This window comes from Poecile atricapillus, chromosome 1 (genome assembly GCF_030490865.1).
Source record: "Poecile atricapillus isolate bPoeAtr1 chromosome 1, bPoeAtr1.hap1, whole genome shotgun sequence".
Lineage (NCBI taxonomy): Eukaryota > Metazoa > Chordata > Aves > Passeriformes > Paridae > Poecile > Poecile atricapillus.
Window position 1 is genome coordinate 39,388,246 of NC_081249.1, and position 20,766 is coordinate 39,409,011.

The 20,766-nt window shown below is 40.0% G+C and overlaps 1 protein-coding gene across 5 annotated transcripts in view; it reads right to left on the minus strand.

Annotated features, from left to right (window-relative positions):
- Positions 1 to 20,766, minus strand: part of CLYBL (citramalyl-CoA lyase) — a 165,469-nt gene that overhangs the window by 97,996 nt on the left and 46,707 nt on the right. For 4 of the 5 annotated variants that reach the window (XR_009279607.1, XM_058857461.1, XM_058857469.1 and 1 more), the window contains exon 2: positions 9,399 to 9,501. The exons of the other annotated variant lie outside the window; for it this stretch is intronic. Coding sequence is in view for 3 of the 4 variants with exons in the window: in XM_058857461.1 (XP_058713444.1) it covers positions 9,399 to 9,487 (89 nt within the window). In the remaining variant the exon portion in view is untranslated. The remainder of the gene's footprint in view (positions 1 to 9,398; positions 9,502 to 20,766) is intronic. 5 annotated transcript variants of the gene reach the window in all.

The following is a 20,766-nucleotide window of genomic DNA, read 5'->3' on the forward strand; positions in this document are numbered from 1 at the left end:
TAGCTGTTACAAGCCATGGAGCTGAACTGGCACGTTTTATAAGGTGGATATTTAGGCTACAGGGTACCTAGGTCTATTTGTACACACACAGATGGGGAAAGGCAGGCACACATGGGTGCACGCAGGCTCACATGCGTGAGCGCACGCATTCATGCACTTGCTCTCGCACACCCACCAGCAAGGACAAATTTTGCAAACAGATGAGGTTTTTGACAAGGAATCCAAAAAACCCAGATAATTGCCAGAAGCCTCACTAGGTGTTTACTCCCCTGAAGGTCCACCAGCCTGCAAAAACAACACTATGCTAAACTAATCCACTGACTCTTGCTACTTGCTTGATAATGTGCAACACTCCACAAAACTGCAAAGCAGTTATTGACCCTGTCAGAACACCTGATTAATGGATAAATGCTGTAATTGATTAGCAGAGCAGTGTGAATTAAAACAGAATACAGCATCAATAATGAGCCACTGACAAAAGGTAGCTGACATAAAATGTAAAATGGTAGCCTGCAGCCATAAAATGTAAAATGGTAGCCTGCAGCCATATCTCATCAAAGACATGCGTTTCTTAAAAACAGAAGAAACACTACCCCTGAAAAAAACCCACAAGTGCGGTGTCCTGTTCTCTGCATTCTTTAGGCTTTTCTCTTGGTAATGATTAAACCACCAGCAAAATGTTATGGGAACTACTTGAGAATCCACTTCATACATCAAGCCAGGCAAGGCAGTTAAATGACTGCATTATCCTCTGGGCTTCTCTACCCTTAAAGAAATTCACTGCTCTCCACTTTATCCTGGTGAGCTGCGATTTTGGAGCGGAGCCGGGTGCATCCAAGGCTGCCTTCGGTGGGGTGCACAGGCAAATCCCGTAGCTCATAGGTACACAAGGGAGCCCCACAACGTTGTCACACCAAGGAGACAACTTGGAGCTACAATCATCACATTGTTACACTTGTTTTCCATTCCCTTAAGGGCCTCAGGAGGCCAAATGATCCCACTTTTGTTCCTTTTTCTTTCTGATTTAATCCTCCTCTAAGGCCTTACATTATGCCTGACATTATATGAAATAGATTATATAGATTTCATACAGCACCCGCAAAGACACACGTGATGTCTCCCTGCTGTAGGAAAGTGAGTTTGTAACAAAGTGTCAGAAGCACTGAGTTGCTTCCTTTCATGGCACCTATCTTGGTCTTCCAGCTCTTCAGGCACCATGCATTACTCTGTGCATTAGGCAAGTTGACACAACTAGTGTAATGCCATCAGACATATCAAAGCTATCCCGGTACAAGCAGATAAAAACATTAGCTTGAGTAGAGCACTTAATGCAATTACATTGCTCTGACTTCCTGAGCTAGCTCACTCAGAAGTAATTTAAGCATTTCTACATGACACTGCATTGTACCCAGAAAACATAGCCTCTGCTCAAAATGGTTGTTGCTACCAGGTAAGTCTCTTGGAAGTCTCTATGTGTCCTTTTCCCCTTTAAAATAAAACCCAGAAGCTGTTAAACTGAAGATCTGTGCTTTTGATATGAAAAATACAAATAATGAAAAACGTGGCATTATTCTCTTGCAATAATTCTCTCAAAATTTGTCAATCTGATGCCCATTTTACATTTCTCTACAAAGCATAATGTATTTTTCTAGCAGTTCTACAAACTCACATATATATATTCAGAGATATAGTCCTTTGGAAATCCACATCTTTTAGGATAATATTTTCTTTTTTTTCATCAGCTAACTTTGGGCACAGAATGATTTTTCTGCTTCTCCAGCTGCTTCAGGACTGCTCACTTTTCGTGGCATCACAACTTTTTCAGTTTAAATACTTTAGCAGTTCAGGAGCAGATTTCATTACATCTCACATTTGTAATCTAAAGCATTACCTGGGTAGGTGATCTTTATTTACCAACCAGGAAAATCAGGTATTTCCAAAGAAAAAGCCTGGTGTCTTTAAGATGGAAGATCTGCCCTCCCAATGCACCTCTCTCCCTTTATGACCTGTAGAAGCAACCCTAACAACCTTCACTTTAAAAGCTACAGCTTCATCACAAGGCTTCTGTCTTAGCAATTTTAGATAATTGCAATTAAGGAGGCTTTTAACCTTCCTATTGTATTCCATTGCCCTGAGTCCTCAGCAGGTCTTTGTGGGGACCAAGGGATGAAGTAACAAAGTGTGCTCTGATGGGTCCCCTCCCTGCTGCAGAACATCTCCAGTCCAGCAGGAGCTCCCTCACAGGCACCTCTTTGTCCTAAAACAGGGCTGGATAAAAGGAGGGACAGGTCACTGTGTATGTGAGTTGTCCCAGGGAAGAGGATCCTTGGTCTCCCTTATTGTCCATGTTCTCCAAGAAGTCCTGTGCTCCAGGATACCAGCTGTTTTGGGGAGGACTGAGGCATAGGTATATTTCTGCCATATAAAAAGTTATTGGCATTTCTTTCTTGCTAAGGTTCAACAGGAAGAATAATGAATCAAAACCAGCAAAATCAAAACAAAACAGCAAATGGCTGAAAAACTTGGGCATTTTTGGAGTTTGAACCTGGTCAGAGCGATGGTGAGACTGAGCCCAGCTCTCACTGCCAGGGCAGGTGGGGTAGCACTAGAATACCAAGGCACTCCTTTTAAAAATAAATAAACAAGGAGACCTGCTGACAGCTCAGCTATTTCCTGACTCCATTTACTTACCTGACTCCAGAGACCTTGCTGGTGCTGGACCCCCAGTGCTGGGGGACAGCTGCCCATAGCCCTGATACAGAAGCTTGCAACCAATAATAGGAGAGCTTACACTGTCTACAACCATGTAGAAAACACCAGGTTTCTACTGCTTTTTATCAAACCCAAAGAGTTTTTACAGAAATGAAATCTAATCTCCTTTCCTTAGATATTTTTATATTGTATTGTAAAATATGAAACGTGGTTTCAGCCTAGAAGTATACTGAAAAGTAACCTAAAAAATACTTCCAGCAGCCCAAAAGAGGAGCCTACTTTAAAAAAAAAAATACTGACAAGAGATGAAGTTACCTCCATTTCAATGGAAGCAGGATTAGACCCTTTAACTTTTTTTTTTGGGGGGGGGAGGTGATGGGGTGTGCAGGAAGACGAGAGACGAAACTCCGGCTGCTGAAGGTTCAGCTTGATCCTCGGAAATTTTAAAGAAGACATTCTTCTCCACAGCTATTGTCAGAGCTGGAGACAAAAGTAGAGGCCCTTTCAGCTGCTGAACTTAGCCAAAAAGCCATTTGTAACTCCTGCAGAGCGGTGCTTTTATAGGTCAGGGCATACTCCAAAAAGATTTTCTCTCTTTTTCATTCTCTTTTTGGAAGATTTGGTTAGGACCCAGAAGCTTAGCTCAGAAATAAGCAAAAAACATTTCAACACATTACAAAACAACAGTAGAAAGACCTCCAAATGCATTGTTTTAACACAAACACAGTTTTCTTATTTGGAATTATCTTTTACCAGTTGGTGTACACACCTCCAGTGGTCATTGCTTCTCAGACATAGTTGTCCATGAAATTTTTATAGCTTGAGATATATTAATACATAGGTCAAAGAGGAATTTAGGAATTTAATTTTTCTTCTAGTCCTTTAACATCAAGAATCTGGAAAACAGTTTTAGCAAAAACATTTTACCGATTAGAAAGTGCTAATTTTTTTTGCCTAATAAAACTCAGTCAGATTGGCCAGATGAGAGGAGTGCAAGGATCTACAAAGGAAATGTCAAGGTAACAGCCTTGCTCTGTTTTTGCACCCAGCTAGTGGGACCAAGTTCCCTAGAATGTATGTCTGGCTGGACTCTAAGGGCTGCTTGAGAATTCAGGCATTAACTGAAATGGTGATCTCAGTACCTGGGGGACCAGATCCTCACCTAAAAATTCTTCCTGTCCCCCAAGAAACACAACTGGAACTATTTGCTACAAACAAGCAAACAAGAAAGGAGCAAATCCTACAGCATTGAACACTACAGAAGGAAATGTAGTCAAATAGAGAGAAAAGATTAGAGAAGACTGATAAAAGGACACCAGAGCCATATAGTTAATATAAGAGCAGGAAACAAACCCAAATATTTTATCAAAGGAAAAAAATCCACATGTCAACATTCTTGATAAAACACTGCTCTGGTAAAATCCCCGTTGATTTCCATGACTGAACAGAAAAATAGAGAAATGTCATTAGCTTACTCCTAGTACACATTTAAAGAGAGACATCTTGTTTAAATATATTTTCTTCCTATGACTCGGCATGGCTAAATCAATGATAATAAGAGGCTTTCAGACAACGGTATACCCAAGGCCTGCCAAATCCAAACAAAATCTCTGATGTGTGCAGGTGTTGAACATTACATTGGTAATCAGAGTGATTGCCTGGCCCATATTCATATTTACAGTGGTGGTGAATGAGAAATATTTGAGTGGGTTAGAAGGTGTTCTTGATACTTCTGAGAAATGAAAACATGGGCTTTGTTTCACCCCAAGTAACATTCCAGCTTTTTGGTGTGCTATTTTCAGTGCAAACCATAACTAGGTGCCCTCCTTTTGATACATGCCCTAATTTCTTTAAAACATTTTGAATACCACCTCAAGACATTGTCTAACAGTAATTTGTACTCACAACTGAGCACATGCAAGAATAGCTCCAGAGATAACGAGGAGTCACAGCATGCACAGCAGAAGGAGGTTTCAAAAACAATTTTGGGTTTTTGTTGTTTTTGTGGTTTTTTACATGGGTAAATTAGGGTAGATAAATGCTGCAAAATGAGGTCTGCTTCTTCTAAAATACCCAGAGCTCTCAATTCACCAACTGAAGTCACACAGAAGTGAAGACAGCCTTTTGGAAAGAGGATTTTCTGTTTCTAGAAGGTTAATGGATGAAAACTTGTGCCAGCTGTGGATGAAAACTGTACCAAGGCAACCATCAATCACTTTGAGAAGCTGATGATATGTTTGCAGGAGTTATTTAAAAGTCACACAAAGTATTCTACGTAATGCTACTAAAATATATTCCAAAGTAAAAGATATATAACATGAATACTTTCCAAAGTTAGGTAGATATTATACTTTCCAAAGTTAGATATGTAGCACGAATTTACAAGACAGTCTAAATTGACTTGTATGGTTACCTATAATGTTTAGCCCTTAAATTTTAAATGTTTCCTGTAGTATAGACCTTCTTAGCTTACCACAGCAGTTCTGTTTCACCAGTCTACACAGTTTTTCAAAGCAAATTGGCATTGCTTACACAGAACTCAGCCAATCACACAAAGATGAACAGAATGTGCAGTTTCTTAAATGAAATGACTTTATTGCAGATCTCAGTTAATACCAAAACTATATCATGCAAAGTTAGTAACATCACAGACCTTAGCAAACATTGCTCTGAAATCCTCATGCAAAGTGGTCATCAGGAGCTAATGGGACAACACTAGCCAGCAAAATGTATTTCTTCTTTACATTCAGCTCCCCCTCCAATTTAAGAGCAACTAAGTTGGTTCAAGAAAACACTTTTCTCCATTACATGCATACAACAAAGAACTTACACTCCTGTTTGCAAAAAGACTAAAGTTTGGGCATAATCCAGACTAATGATCAATATTTTTATGGGTTTTGTATTATACAAAGGAGATTAAAATTCTGCCCAGTGGATTTTGTAGCAAACTCCTGTGCTGTAATTCCATGCTGTCAAATCTCTTTAGCATGAAGTTAGTAGTGATACGAGACACAAAGAGTTTGTCAAGGCTTACTGTTTGTTTGTTTGTTTGTTTGTTTGTTTAACACTGTGGAACTTTGTATAAAATCTATTCACAAATTAAGTAGGAATCGTGATGCCTTTGTTCTAACACTCTCCCCCCTCCCTTCACCCCTCAAAAAAGGGCCTCTGGATGAAGAGTCTTTCTCACTGGGTTCACTGATGTTAAACTCCCTTTCAGGTACTTAACTCCAAAGTAATGCTTTTGTAGGAAGTTCAAGAAGTCTTTATAATAAATTACGAGTTATTCAGTTCTCCATTAGTGTAGTTTAATTGACTTTAATTTACTGAGACCTCTAATGTGAATGGCAACTGTTCAGTCCTCACACAAACTCACCTGTAGCCACAGATCTCAGACTGGACAGGTACAATCAGTGGGTACAAATAGTCTTTCATTTTTTCCCCAATGATATTGGCTTTGTGGCACAATAAAGTGGGTTGCTCTTAGTTTATTCTAAAATGAGGGAGGTTTTTTTATCTCCCACCTTCAGGTCAGTCTGCTCACATTTTTTGATGACTTGCAGTGATCTATCTACTTTTCATGTTTAGTGTGGAAGAGCTAAGTGACTCCCACATGAGCAACATAAACTTCTTTAATGTTTCTGTAGAGAAAATTGATCACATGGGACTCTAAATAAAGTTTTGCTTTTTAAAGTCTTCTTCTTTTTAGGATATGATCTTAAAATATCAAGTCAAAAGTACAAAGATGTTAGCAAAAACCACAGGGACTGCAGATCCATTCTCCTGGAAAAGATGTTAAATCAGGGTTCCTTCACTCCTCTAAAAATGTCACACAGTAACTTACGGTGCAGCATTTTTCCTAATGCTCCTACCCTGCCTCTACCCTGAGTGTGCCAGGTTACTATCATATACCATGTTATTCTGATTTGTACCAGACAAGTCTTAATTACTTCCACATAAATTTAGACACATGTGCTCCGAACCCCGCTGCTTGCTTCTGATACTCCCACAGCACCTGCACACGTTCCCCAGCTCCAGAGCCTGGGGAACGGGGAGCCGTGGTGGTGGGGAGCAGAGACGACCTGCCATCTCAAGGGCTACCATTCCTCCCCTTTCAACTCCCCGGGTGACAGCCCGAGGCCGCAGGCTGAGCCCCAGAACCGTGGCTGGCATCTTCCCCAGCCGGCTCTGCGGAGGGGAGCTGAGGGCAGGCAGGCCCGGCGCCCCGGCACGCTTATTTTCTTCCGCCCGCGTGCGCGGATGCCAACTCTGGCGTCCATAAAACTGGGTTACATCAAACAGACCAACCGCCGTCATCTCCCCATCATTACCCCCGACACAAGTCCTGACAAAAGGCCGCTGCCAAGGCCTCTGCTGACAGCCCGAACAATAGCGGCCACAAAGGCCTTTTCTGCCTGCGCAGATGACATAAATCTGATGCTATAACGCCGGCGCGACTTCAGCTTGCTCCTTATTTATTTATTTAATAAGCCACTGTCATCCATCTCGGGAAGGTGGCTTCCAAACTCCAAATTAATCAAGCCACTGAATGCGAATTTCCATATTGCTCTGCCAAAGGTCTTCTCCACATCAATTGCCGGGAGAAGGCCCCCGTTGTGCTTTGGTGTATTGTGTGCGGAGCTACTGCTGCTGCTAAAAGCCACTCTGTTTTTAATAAACATGCATTGTTCTTTTTGTAGTAAATCCAGGAAATAATACCCAACTGGGAGTTTGGGTGCAGGCTTTTTTGTAGCATAAGCAGAGCGATGGATGCATTTTCATGTCTGTTAGTGCTATGATGGCTCCATTTGTTATTGCTCAGAAGGTATTTAATTTTTCAAAAAAATAAATTAAGCCAATATTGAAGCAATGCTTTCTTGTTTATCTTGGGAAACCCCAAGCTGAGACCACCGATCCTGTATTCCTGTGTTGGTCATGTCACTTCACCAAACAAGAGGTTTGCTCCAAGTGCCCTGTGCCCAACCATTTACCCGACTGCCAGAGTGGGATTTTTCCTGAGCACTATGGAAGAATTACATTGACACTTCTGAATTCAACAAAATAAGAACCTCACTGCTTTAATGGAGCCAGGATTTTGTTAGCTTGCCTTTTAACATTCTTTAGTCAACTAAGTATCAGGTATTGAGCCTACACAAGTAATGTTTCCTTTTGGCAGTCTGTTGATAAAGAGGCAGCTCCCGATGGAATAGTTTATCACTGCTCTTTCAGGGATGGGCTGAACTACCTTCCTGAGGAAAATCATGATTTCTCTCTCTTTAATACACACCTACCATCCTGTGTTGTACAAGCTTGACCAACTTTCCTGCTGGCAGAGAGGACAAGCAGAAGGGTGAGAGCTCCAAGATGGCAGGAGCAAAATAAGAAGGGTGGCTCTCATGTGAGGCAGTGACCGGAGGGACTTGTACATGTGGCTGCACAACAGTCCCATGGACAGGTGTGTATCACAGTCCAGACACTTGAAAAACGCTCCTCAGTGGCATAACAGGAAAGGAAATAAAGAGACAGGTCAACATCAAAAGCAGAAAGGAGATTGATAGGTTTCTTTCATCTGCTCTATTTGAGCACATATATGATGCTTTCTAGGGCTACAGATGTAGAAACAGAATTTATCTGCCCTACAAAAATTTCAATTAATAAAAATGGGAGGAAGCCTTCTTTCAGATGTTTTTTAATTAAAAATGTGTACAGGGAGTTTTCACTAGAAACTGAAGTTGAAGCCTCACCTTTTTTCCATGAGGGATGATATTTTGGAAGCAAAACATGCAAAAGGATATAAATAGTGCCATTAAAAATTCCTTCTTCACTCAGCTAGTCAGCTTCTGAATTTGCACAAAATTTTAGTAGTGTTTTCAAGAATAAAACCAAAAATATCTCTGAATAGTTACATTGCAAGACAACAAAACAGAATACAGATGGCACTCACAATACGAATAGAGTTTGATGGACAATAATAGGCACAATAAAATCTACCAGTGAACCAAGAGATGAGATAATTATAGATATGTTCATAGTATTTTAAACATTCCTTTTCCATGAAAGAGCAAGAGTAATTTGTCAGCTGAATATCCTTGCCTGACTAAACTTTTTCACTCTAGAAATAGTAGTCACAAACACTGAGAAAGGAAACAGTAGTCACAAACACTAATAGATAGCATGTTTCATACCTCCACGACCTTATAAAACCCAGCAGAAAACATCAGGTTAAGTTTCACAGCCTATCTCAAATTAAAAGTAAAGCTCTTCTATGAGGGTTAATTACTTTCTTTTGAAGGACAGACAGTGGAGAAGTTACTCAGAAACTGCTGCCCAGAGCAAGAGCTGGGATTCCCATGCTGGGCTCAGACCCCAGAGGCTCAAACACATGACAACCCACAGGAGGGACTTTTACAATCAAGAAATAACACACCTTTGTTATCCCTGCAAATAGGCTGCTTGGTTTCCAGGAACAGAAAATGGATGGGGGCAGAAACTACAAAGAAGCCTGAATTTGCAAAAGAGAGCAGGTCTGGGGAGGAGTCACCTATATCTCAAGCTGTGCTTTCAAACTAGTTTTTCTTTTTATTCTAAGTCTTCTGTGGGAAGAAGTAGCCCTTCTGTGAAAGCAGTGGGAATGGGAACTGCCCAGCAACCTCTTAGACCAGACAATAAAAAGTTTTGGAGCAAACCTGAATGGTGGGTCTGGAGGAAGCTTGACCATCTGCAGGCAACTCCATGCAGAAGGAACATCTGAGGTGGCAAACCAGACTTGGAACATGTCATAGGTGTAACCTTCAAAATAAGGAGAATATCTCCAGCTTGAAATTGCAAACACACTGAGTTGTACTTTTAAATATTATCCAATGGTCTCAAGACATATAACCAAAATGTTAGCAATGAAAAAAAGCAAAAAACCCTCAAAACCGTAAAACACCTTCATATATTCCTACATGAGAAAGATTATTTCCCCCCATTTCAGTGTCTAAGTATCCTTCTGAGTAGCTATTTAACATATAGTTTTGACACCATATTAAAGACAACCATAAAAATATGTGCCTAAAAATATATTATAACTTGCTCTGTTGCTAAGAAATGTACTACAGTGTAAGAGAAAAAAGAATTGTTAATTAATACTGCTCACTGTGTTACAGCCTAACTGATGAAGGGAAATGCATTCAGACTCCTAAAATGCCGGTCTCCAAGACCATCAGGGTTAGTTTCTGAGTGGCACGTTTTTAAAACATTTAATCAGTGATCTGAATATGTGTCAACACTTTCTGGTAGTGTGCTATAAAATGTGAACCTTGTCAACAGAAACATAAAAAGGCGACACACTTGGGACACAGAGCTTTTATGCTGACACACTGTAATAATATAATTTTTAAATTTATCATCTGTTTAGCCACAAGCAACAATTAATCTCTTAACTAATCACACAATGTTTTAAATAACACCTCCAAAAAAACCCACCCAAAAACCCAAACATGTTTCATTTTTACTTTCCTTGCCTTCACAATTGTGTCGCTTTCAAAACCTTATGATGCAACACGCAATAAATTTTGCAACGAGGATAAAAATGTTAGTGAATAATATGTTTCCCCCCTCCTCAGTTAATAAAATTACTTAACACTGAGCCTGCAAGCAAAAAGAAAACCCCAGGAGTAACGCAAGCCTCAGCGGGTTCAGTTCTGTCGTGTTTCTGTCGCATTAAGTGACATTTTATTCCCAAATCACTTAACCTTTGACTTTTATAACTAAACATACAGACCCTGAATTGTTACTGTGGAGGGGACCACAGAGCAATACTGCTGCCAGGCACTGAAACCAAGTGCCCCACAGTAGTGGGCCACTACAGAATGGAAGTAATTTGGCTCATAAGAACCCAAGTTTCACTCCTTGTCACCTGGAGAAGGAGGCAGAAAGGGAAATGGGACAAGGGGAGATGTTTCTCCTAGTGACCTCTATGTAGCACCAGATCTATCTCCTCAGGGACTTCAGGTATTGGACCTCAGGAACACTGTTTTCACAGTGTTCCCACCAGTGGTGCATGTGCCAGGCAAAGGAGGAGTTAATAATCAGGCAGAAGTAGGAAAAAGCACTTTATAATTAAAATGTAAATCTTGAACCCAGCTGGAGCTGCATGAAGAATAATGTCAAACCATACAGATAACTTTGGGGGGTTTTTGTGCAATAAAAGCACAGCTCATCATACATGTATGTTCATGTAAGCACGTTCATATTAATAACCAGCATAAGTGAAGGCATCTCTTGCTTCATCTCCAAGACTCTGACTGCCTCCTTCTGGGTGCAGAGGAGCAGGGAGACACCAACTGTGTCACTGAATATGACTCCATGGCTGGACAAATACACTCACATCTGAGAGGCAAATTTTTTTTAGAAAACTATCCTGAAGGCAGACTCTATTAAATTGTATGTCTAGCAACTAAGAAAGCTTCTGATTCAATATGCAATCGCATTAATAACTTTCTTCTTCCTTGCCCTGTGGCCAAAGGCTTTGTCCTCTGCTCTTGTCCACGTGAGAGACTTTGCTGGTGTGACATGTATGATCATGAGAAGGCAAGGGGAGGAACCTGACTGCCAAGTTCAGTAAGGTACCAAGTCAGTAATTTCAGGATTTAGTTTCCAGTTTTTCATTAATGATTTTCATCAACAGGGTGGAACAAAAAAATTAAAATCTTCTGGGCTAAATATGGGTCAGTTCCCACTATACTTTAATTCTGAAGAACAGTGGTATTTGCTTCCCCTGACACTGTGATCAATTATAGAACAGTGGGTTCCAGACAGTCTGTGAAAATCATCCCAAACACAAGTTAAGAAAAATATTTATTAATTATTACATATTAATTACTTATGACTGATGTCTCTTTAGAGAATGGGTCATCTTCCCAAATAATAAATATTTGGTCTAATACAAGAGGGCTTGCTCTGTGATTACAGATCATTTACACTCCAGGAAAAAGTGTGTTGAAGTTGGATCTTGAATTAATGCCTAATTTGGAAGTCTAAGAACCAGCAAAGCAATCCTCAGCCATAGCCATTATTAGAAAAAGTAATTATGGTCATCCAAAGAAATGAACTCCTAAAATCTGTTTAATGAGGGGAATTTTTTTATCATGGCATGGAACAGGGACACATGCTTCTTGCAATGCACTCTTCAGTTTACAGCATGCTCTTACTTAATTGCAACATCATCCACAGGATCTACATTTCAAAAGGCAAATGTACAGGTAAGGGTATCAGGAAATGGAAATGGAACAGAAAACATAGCAAACATGTGATGAATGACATGTTAGTAGAATTGTTGTGAGATGGGTGGATGAGTAATGACATTTTGCCCCCTCATTTTATGGCTGAAGCATCAAAATACCACTGCCATCTGTTGTGCTTGCCTATACCCTCAACTCTCACTGCTAGAAGAGATAGTGTTCAGCTGCAGCTGTGAAGACTATGCAAGGGAAGTTGACCATTTGCAAAAAACAACTTCAAGAGAGTTGGCCCGGACCATAGGAAGTCATTTGTTCCTCATCCCAGACAACATTTTCCAGTTACTTTACAAATTGCAGAAACACATAAGACTTCTGCAGAGCAGTGACTAATGTAAAAACAAATATAATGCTCCTATGACAAGGAAGGTGTTCACAAACTGCAGGAAGCAGTTTAAAATAAATTGATGTAGGTTTTGAATTGTCTACAAGTTGGGTTTAGCTTCCTTCCATTTACCTTTTACTGCATTAACATTTCTTTTGTGGTGGCTGCTGCTGGGAACCTATTGTAAGTTTGGGCAATTAGGATTTTTGTTCCATCTGTCCCTCCCCTCAGTCAATACTGTAGCATCAAAAGAGGCCAATTCAGTGTAGGCTGGCTCCGCTCTAAAGCCAGCTAAAAGAGATGTTAGAATTCACTACTGCTCTGGGTGGAAAGGATGCGGGAGGAGGTGGGGGATGGAAAGCTATAATCATAAAAATGCTGTTTCAGGCTTGTTGAGTTCTTAAAATAATCTGACTTAAACCTCCTACACAATGCACACAAGTCAGAGCATGGTAATATACTTCAATGTAGGTTGCCTCTCTCTCCCTAAATCCAAACTAAAATAGATGTTAGAAATCATTACTGCACTATGTCAAATACAGACTAGGACTGTAATCAGAGGGCTGCGGCTTCAGGTTTCAACGGTTCTTAAAATAATCAGCCTTAAACCTTCTGCAGGAATCAAAGCCTGGTCATTTATATTTCTCTAAGTCTGAGGATTCCATCACCTCAGGCTTCTCCCTGATAAAAAAGCAGCTTGGCTTTTTTTTTCTCCCCCCACTGAAATAACTTGTGCATGACAGATATGGGCAGGTAGAAAGACAGTGGAAACTAGGTACTTCATTTTTGTCAGAAGGTTAACTCCATGTGGAGGCAGGGTATGACCTCAGAACAAAACCCAAGTGCCTTGTCTTCACTGTGTTTTTACCTGAGCTCAGCAGATGTGTATTAGCTACCTGAACTCAAAACTGCTTTTCCCAGTGAAGACAATCCTTATATCCCACTACGGAGCACTGTGTTAAAGCTGGCAGCTTTGCTGCTTACTCAAACCACAAATTCTCTGATTTTCACGTCTGCAATCCATGGGTCAGCTGTTCAAATACAAACCAAAACAAAATAAGGTGAATGCATCTAATTGGAGAGTTTGCTCTTCCTCCACTTGTCCAAGAGTTCCTTCTGTGTGACCAATTAGTTCTTCCTTTCTCTAATCCCACCCTGCTTCTGCCTCTATTTAATACAGGTTTTCTGTGGGTGCAGATTAACCACAGCCTTATTTTCAAGTATAAGTACTTCTAACAAGGCACAAGTTATCTGTGATTCCGGCTATAGACATGAAAATAAGGTAATCTTCCTTTTCTTTTGCAAATGTCCAGGAAAGAATATGTTTAACTTTGTGTAATAACATCCGGACCAGGAAGGGGGGTATGTGGGAAGGGTGGGAAGAAGCAGGGATGATCTTGCCACACTAATGCAGTCATTAAAACTGAATCCAGCCCATGAAGAGAAAATAGGCACAAATAACCACACTCATAGGAGTATTTGCCTGTTCTCATTTTTGTCAACATACAGGATACTCACTGTGCCTTGGGATTTATAGGCATTATAAAACATTGTATGCTGTTTTTCATTCACCCTTCCTTTCTGAGAGTCACAGACTTACACAATGATTTTTAAAAGCGGGTAAATTCCAGGACTGGCTGATTGTAGAGAAAAGTTTGGTAATGTGGGAACTCCACAGTTCAAAGCCAAAATACTCTCAGCATTATTATTACATGTGCTGAATCTTGTGAGTTTTAATGTTTCAGGTGCAAATTCATTGAAACCTCATTCACGGAGGAAATCAGAGACTCAAGTGCTTCAGCAGACACAGCACCAAAGCAAGGCAACTGAGTGGGGTTGCAGCATCAGGTAGGATTAATGCTCAGTGCAACACACAGCTAACATAGCTCCAAGCAGACCTGCTTCTCAGCCATGGTCTGTTTGTCATGGGGCAGGTCTGGCCCACCTGTTGCAATTTTTCCATAATCAAACACCAATCCTGAAGGCAAGGCAAGTTCCAAGAGGCTACAGGCTGGGGAAAGAGCAGCGTTCCAAGATGTAGAAATGTCCAAGACAGCCCCACTGCCTCCTGCAGTAAGAAGAGACTTGGAAAAAATTCACATTACACCTCCTTTGCCCTTAGCAAAGCCACTGACTTGGGACTAATATGCCTGCTCTCTTTTTAAGGGATTGAAATCAGCGGCTCCCAGGAAGTTATTGAAATTGGAGAAGTGACCACAGTAGTAGTGGGAAAGGCTCCAGAGAAAATATTTGCAACATTCAGGTTTGCCAACACCTAAAAGATCTTCAGGTTTTCCCTCAGCTTCTTGTGCTTTTTCAACAAAAGGCCCATGCAGCTGCATGGAGGTGGTACAAAGCCTTGTACTGGCTTTAGGCTCATGAGGAAAAGAGCTTGGGGTTTACCCCAACCAGAGCAGGAAACCAGGAGCCCCAAACCCGGGGTTAGGTGTAAAACACACAAAAGCAAAACTTCAGCTTTGGAGCAAGTATCAGAAGAGGCCTGTCTCATGACAAATGTAGTCACTGGATAAAGGGGAAAGATGTTCCTGAGCCAGTTTGCACTAGTCTCATGTCCTGGATCAAGCCATGGGCTTTCTCTTTGACAGGAAAAAGAAGCAAGCTTCTAAAGAGTTAATCCTAAACAAAAGGTTTCAAGTGCTAGGGAAAAGTGGCCACTGGTTACCCAAGTGATTTAAAGTACTTCAGGATATCTACGCCACATTAATCTTGCATGTACACCTGTCACGTTCTTTAGAAATAATTCCTTACAAAAAGATGTTAGGCTTGTCTCAGTAAGATAAAATGTTTTAAGCTTTTCAAAACCTGAAGTTTTTCTGTATGAGAGAAACAGGAAAAAGGATTGTGCAGAATTAAGTAGAATCCACCCACATAAAGCAAACAGGTCTGCACCAAACAAATCGTGCTATAAACCTTGGAATTTTACAAGCAAGTTTTATATTAATTCTTTAGAAACCCTTTGTGCTTATGGTTTCAGACAGAATATAAAAGTACCATATAAATATCAGCACAATATAGTAGGCAGCTGTTGGGTACTTTAACCATTCCCAATCAATTATAATAAACAGAGCAAGCACACTGAATCACATCAGAGCACCATGCAGTAACCCTCCACCTCTGACTTCTCCTTCCTGCCATGTAAAATTAACCTTGCAATAAATTATTTGTTAAATGACAGAATCTGGAATGTTCTGGAAGCTTTTTGGTAGGCTGGGATGGATAGAGGGACTAAAACCACTTTTTGAATAACAAACAACATTAATGGCAGTAGGAGTCTCTCTTTTTTTCTTTTCTTTTTTTTTTTTTTTTTTTAAAAACCAGCTGCAAAAGAGCAGCAGAATAACCCCAACTATTCCATTCAAAGCAGAAGTGAACCCAAAATGTTGGCCCTACAGAAACACTGGGAAGCAGTACGAGATAGCAGATGAGATTTGCTTAGTTGGCTTAAAATAGACAGAACAAAAAGAAATGCAGCACTCAGGAGACTTGGGAGACACAATGGGGCAGACACAAAGCCTTCCCTTATGGCAGGGAAGGAGGCACAGCCTCTTGGAATAGGCAGCATGTAAGGAAGGGAAGGTGGGAAGATAACTATGTGAGTTGTCAAAAGGAAAGTCACTTCTGGGACTGATGAACAGCCAAACAGCTTCTTAGGTGAAGACATCAACTGTCTCATTTGCTTTCCATTTACACACCTTAACCCCATCCACTTGGATGTGCTGCTTGCTTTGGATGGACATGAAGCTGAGCATGTGGAAAACTCACACTCAAGAAGAACTAGAACCTCTTTTGTGTGTTTGCTAAACTGCTTTTATCCAAATATGCAGTGTTATTCCAACACCCACAAAATCATCTAAATTATGCAAGGCCACAGGCAACTCTCACCACGACTGCTCTCGCTTGCACGCTGGATCTGGCTGTAGATATGGACACTGATTGGTGGGGTCTGTGTCTGGACCACTCCTGGGTCAGGCACATGTGAACCCACAGGCCATGCTGAAATTATACTTTTATTTACAGTATGCTGTGATATGTAAGGTAGCGAGGACAAAATCTGCTGTGTTTATTTACTATTTCCACCCACACTCACACAGCTGGTACTTTTTTGGCACTTCAGTAGTCACGTATCTCCTAAAATTATATTCATTTCAATTTAAATACTGCCAGCCAGAGCAATTCTTAATATTTGACATTGTTTACTATGTAATAGCTAATACTTAAAAAACTCTCCTAAAATGAGAATTTTGCAAACTTTGCGTTTATGCTTCAAAGCTTTTAATTTAAAAAACAAAATAAAAATTTGAGCTCAAACAACTATCAGCCTGAGGAGCAACTTATGGATCTATTTCAACAATGTCATATCAACCGATCACAAACTGGCAACAAAGACCATGTTTTTGATTGCACTTCATATTAATATTGCAATTTAATATTATCTCTGTCATCAAACAAGTGTATTCAAAGTCTTGAAAATATTTTTACTTTCTGCAGTAAGACTTCCAGGCACAGAAGTGATAACTGAATGTAGGTACCATCTTATGTGCTAGACTACCTTAGACTTGGAAATAAGAACATTAAAAGAAATCATGGAGAAAACATTTTCCTGTAATTTTCCTCTCAGGCTGAATTTTCTTTAGCACTAGATTTTGGTTTCTAGCAAGAGGATGCTCCAGCAGATGAGGAACCAGTAATGCACTGATATTTAAAGATCTAGAAACTTGACCTTTTAATGATCCATTTCAGCCTAGGAGAAGCTGAGGAAAATGCATTTAGAAACCAAGGACTATACATAACACAAGGAAGGGTATTAGAGGCAGTGATGATCAGAGCACTTTTGGGCCCAGGCAACACAGTGACTGCTGAGCTCTGTATTTCCATTTCAGTGTGACAGGGTCAGAATATGGTTCTCTTTCCTAAAACACAAAATATGAGACAGAATTGTACAGGACAAAACAATCCCCCTGGAATACCTTCCCTAGCTTGTCAGCAAGTCTGTTCCCTCTAACACCAATAAAACACAGACTGCAAGGCTCCAGGCCTTTGTAATGAAGAATTCTTTCTGACATGGTGAATCATGATGTAAGCTTGGGAGAAGCAGGCCATCCCAACAGATTTTACTGCTAAACACCACAGGCTTGCGCTCAACATTTGAATTCAAGTCAAGATGTATGTATGTTAAAGATACCAGTATCTGTGATATGGGTCTCCCTTTACATCTATTTACCTGTTCTCTGAAATTCTGGAATGTGCTTGAGTCACATCACTCTCAGGGACAGGGTTTACTGAATGTAGGAAATTAATAGCAGTGGCTTGATGGGGAACTTGACCCTTTCCCCCGTAGCATCCTCCCAGAAGCTAGCAATATGGATGTCCCTTCCCCACAGGCATTTTTTCTCACAACACAGCAAATGCAATCAGCATAAAACCTCGTTTCATGAGGGCAGCTGTAAAGAGCGAGCTACAATGGAAAGCCTTAAACAACCTATGGTACTATTTCATTAGCATCTGAGCCATAATATAAAGCAACAGTATATTTCTAATGTCAGTGTTTTAATAAAGTTATAAAGTTAAATAGAGAAATAAAAATCTGAGCTTTTATGAAACCCCCAAAAGGCAATGAAACACTCGAAGCAGTGACAAACTATCCTAGAAGCAAGTAAATCCTCATCCAGCAGAGTTTACAGTTGAATTCTGGTAATACATATGTTTTACAACACACCAATAGCTATATCTCTGGTGCTTCCCATTTTTCTGCCATTTTGCACCAGAAGAATACCTACAACCCAAAATACTGCCACACCACACACAGCCAGCCTGTCACCTACATTTTGATGACAAGATGACACAGAAAGATTCCACGGAGAATTTAAAACAGGGAGAAGCAGAATCTGGTTCTAGTTTCCAGTTACAAATAAAATTTTCTGGTAAAATTTACTTTAAAGCAGCTTTAAATGAAAATCTATATAATTAAGGGAAAGACCATTGCTTCAAACAGATTGACTGTCTTCAACGAATTTCTCTCTTTCTAGCTACTCAGATATGCTATATTTCCTAATTATCACCTTTTAAAGGCCATCTGGGCCCCATTCCTCACCATCAGGGGGCAATTCCATTTGCATTGTTCATAGGCTTAGTCATGATCAAGTAGTCTGGTGGTAAAGTTCATTAGAAATTAGAAGAAAAGCATTAAACCTCACACAGTAAACTAAGTAGCTGATACCTACATACCCACAGGAGAGATAAGCATTTAATGCATATTCTCACACGACTTAACAAGTCTTCAATGAGTATTTTTTTCCAAACTGGTTAAATAATCATTTAGACTGATCCATGACCAGGTATGTAATGAAAATTCAATTCAGTCTCTGCATACTTCAAAATATTTCTCAATTAAAGAGAAAGGAATGATAAAATAATAGTCTATTAAATAAAATAATAATCTATTCACATCTGTAAGCCTGAAAACTAACTATGTAATGATACTACTATTTCTTCTGGTTTTCAGCTGATTGCTATGTATTGCAAATCAAAGGCAAGATTTTTCTAGTAATTAAATTAAACATGAAAATACAGATGTATTCTCATACACTGTGTTGTTATAAAATTACAGAAACATCAGTTGGTATTAACCCTATGAGAAGAGTTGCATTGTATTTTCATGTAGCAAGAAATATCAATATACACTTCCCAACAGGTCGGTATAAACATGCATGGGGTAGCAGAGGAGGAAAACTGAGCAAGCCCTTAGCCTTGTGCCTGGTTCCTGTGGTATAAGTCAGTATTTAGTCATTATGGCCTCTTCAGAAGCTTTGAAAATGGTATTTTAAAAACCCTCAAGAAAGCCCAGAGGATCTATTTCACACAAATGATGGACCCATGGAAGTCAACACTATGACTGTCAAATGCAGAGTCCTGTTTCAAACCAGAAGTGCTGCAAAACCCCACTTGGACACAGATTTTTCTGTCTCTGCAGTTTGCACTTTGGGTCAGTTTATATTCTGTAGCTTGTGGGAGCTCTATGCCCGTATTAGAGATGAATTACTGCGACTTCTCTATGAGAAACCACTAGGAGAGATCCTGGTAAACTGCACTGAGACCCACACAATAAAAATTTAGGAATTAAGGACATATGGACACTACCTGCTATCTTTCCTTGTTATTTTATTATAAAATTTCCACGGGAAGTTTTCAGTCAGCGACAGTGAAAAGCTGAAATGGTGGTGTTAATGACAAAACACTCAATGCTATAAAACGTGATATGCTATAACTTGAACACTATAAATACACTTTCCCAGCTGCATAAAAATTGAAGTATTACTGAGGTAATGTGATGCATTATGCACATTTCACAATTTTGAGGTGAAAACGCAAGTGTCAGCAGATCATTGGCTATATCAAGAAGCTGTAGTCAGATATTAATAGCTAGATTTATTTTTTGAGTATTGTAGACTCTTGTCATGTCAGACAGAGATGAACTCAGGCCCCAAGATTCTGGAGTAATTTATTTTGATTTTTCAGTGCTTCCTATGAAACTGATAAGCTAGCTGTATTTCTTCAACAACCTTTTGTAACAATACACCTCATCAGGTGTATCACTGTTCATCTCCTGAAACTTGAAGGACTCCTCTCAGAAGCAACATCTGTGAGCTAATACTGCGCCAAGGAGCCAGCAGCACTGGTAGACAGCTCTGCTCCTTGATCAGGAGGGCATGGCAGGCCCAGATAGGGATGTCATTAGAAGGCTGTCCAGATGGCTACTGAACATTGCTGTGAAATGCAAGATTTGGAAGCTTTAAATCCTCCTTTCTGATTTTAGGAAAGATGTATAGAACAACTGACTCCTTGCCTCACACTGGTGTAAATTAAATTTCATCGACACTCAACAACTTGATTGTGTTTTAGAGGGTGTTTTGATTTTAGACACTAGAAAGCAAAGGAGATGTGCTGGTTCCAGGTACTTCAGACTGGATAAAGGTCAGCATGGACAAAGCACACGTTTGAGGAGATGAATGGAGCTCTGCCAGCTCCTCTTGACAGCTGCTTTTCTTGTAAAGTAGTGGACAAAGAAAAGATAACTTCGGCAGAAAAATCTGGAATTGTCTTTTGCTTACGTATTGTGATAATCTCATTTCTCAAGCATAATTAATACTCTGTTGTATTATCAATTATTTCCAAATGGTCCTTGGTGTAGGACAACCCTATGGATTTCTGAATGTAGCTCCAGAGGAAAAAAACCAACATTACACAGAGAAATTGGATTTTATAATTTGGAATCAAACTATGTACTTGCAAATCAAGAAGAGCTAAAATGATATCAATGAGAAGAACCAATACCTCTGATTTCATGCTCTGCCTTTCCTAGAAAAAGCATAGGACAGATTATCAGTGTTAACACAAAACAATACATGCATGTTTTATACAGGATGAAAC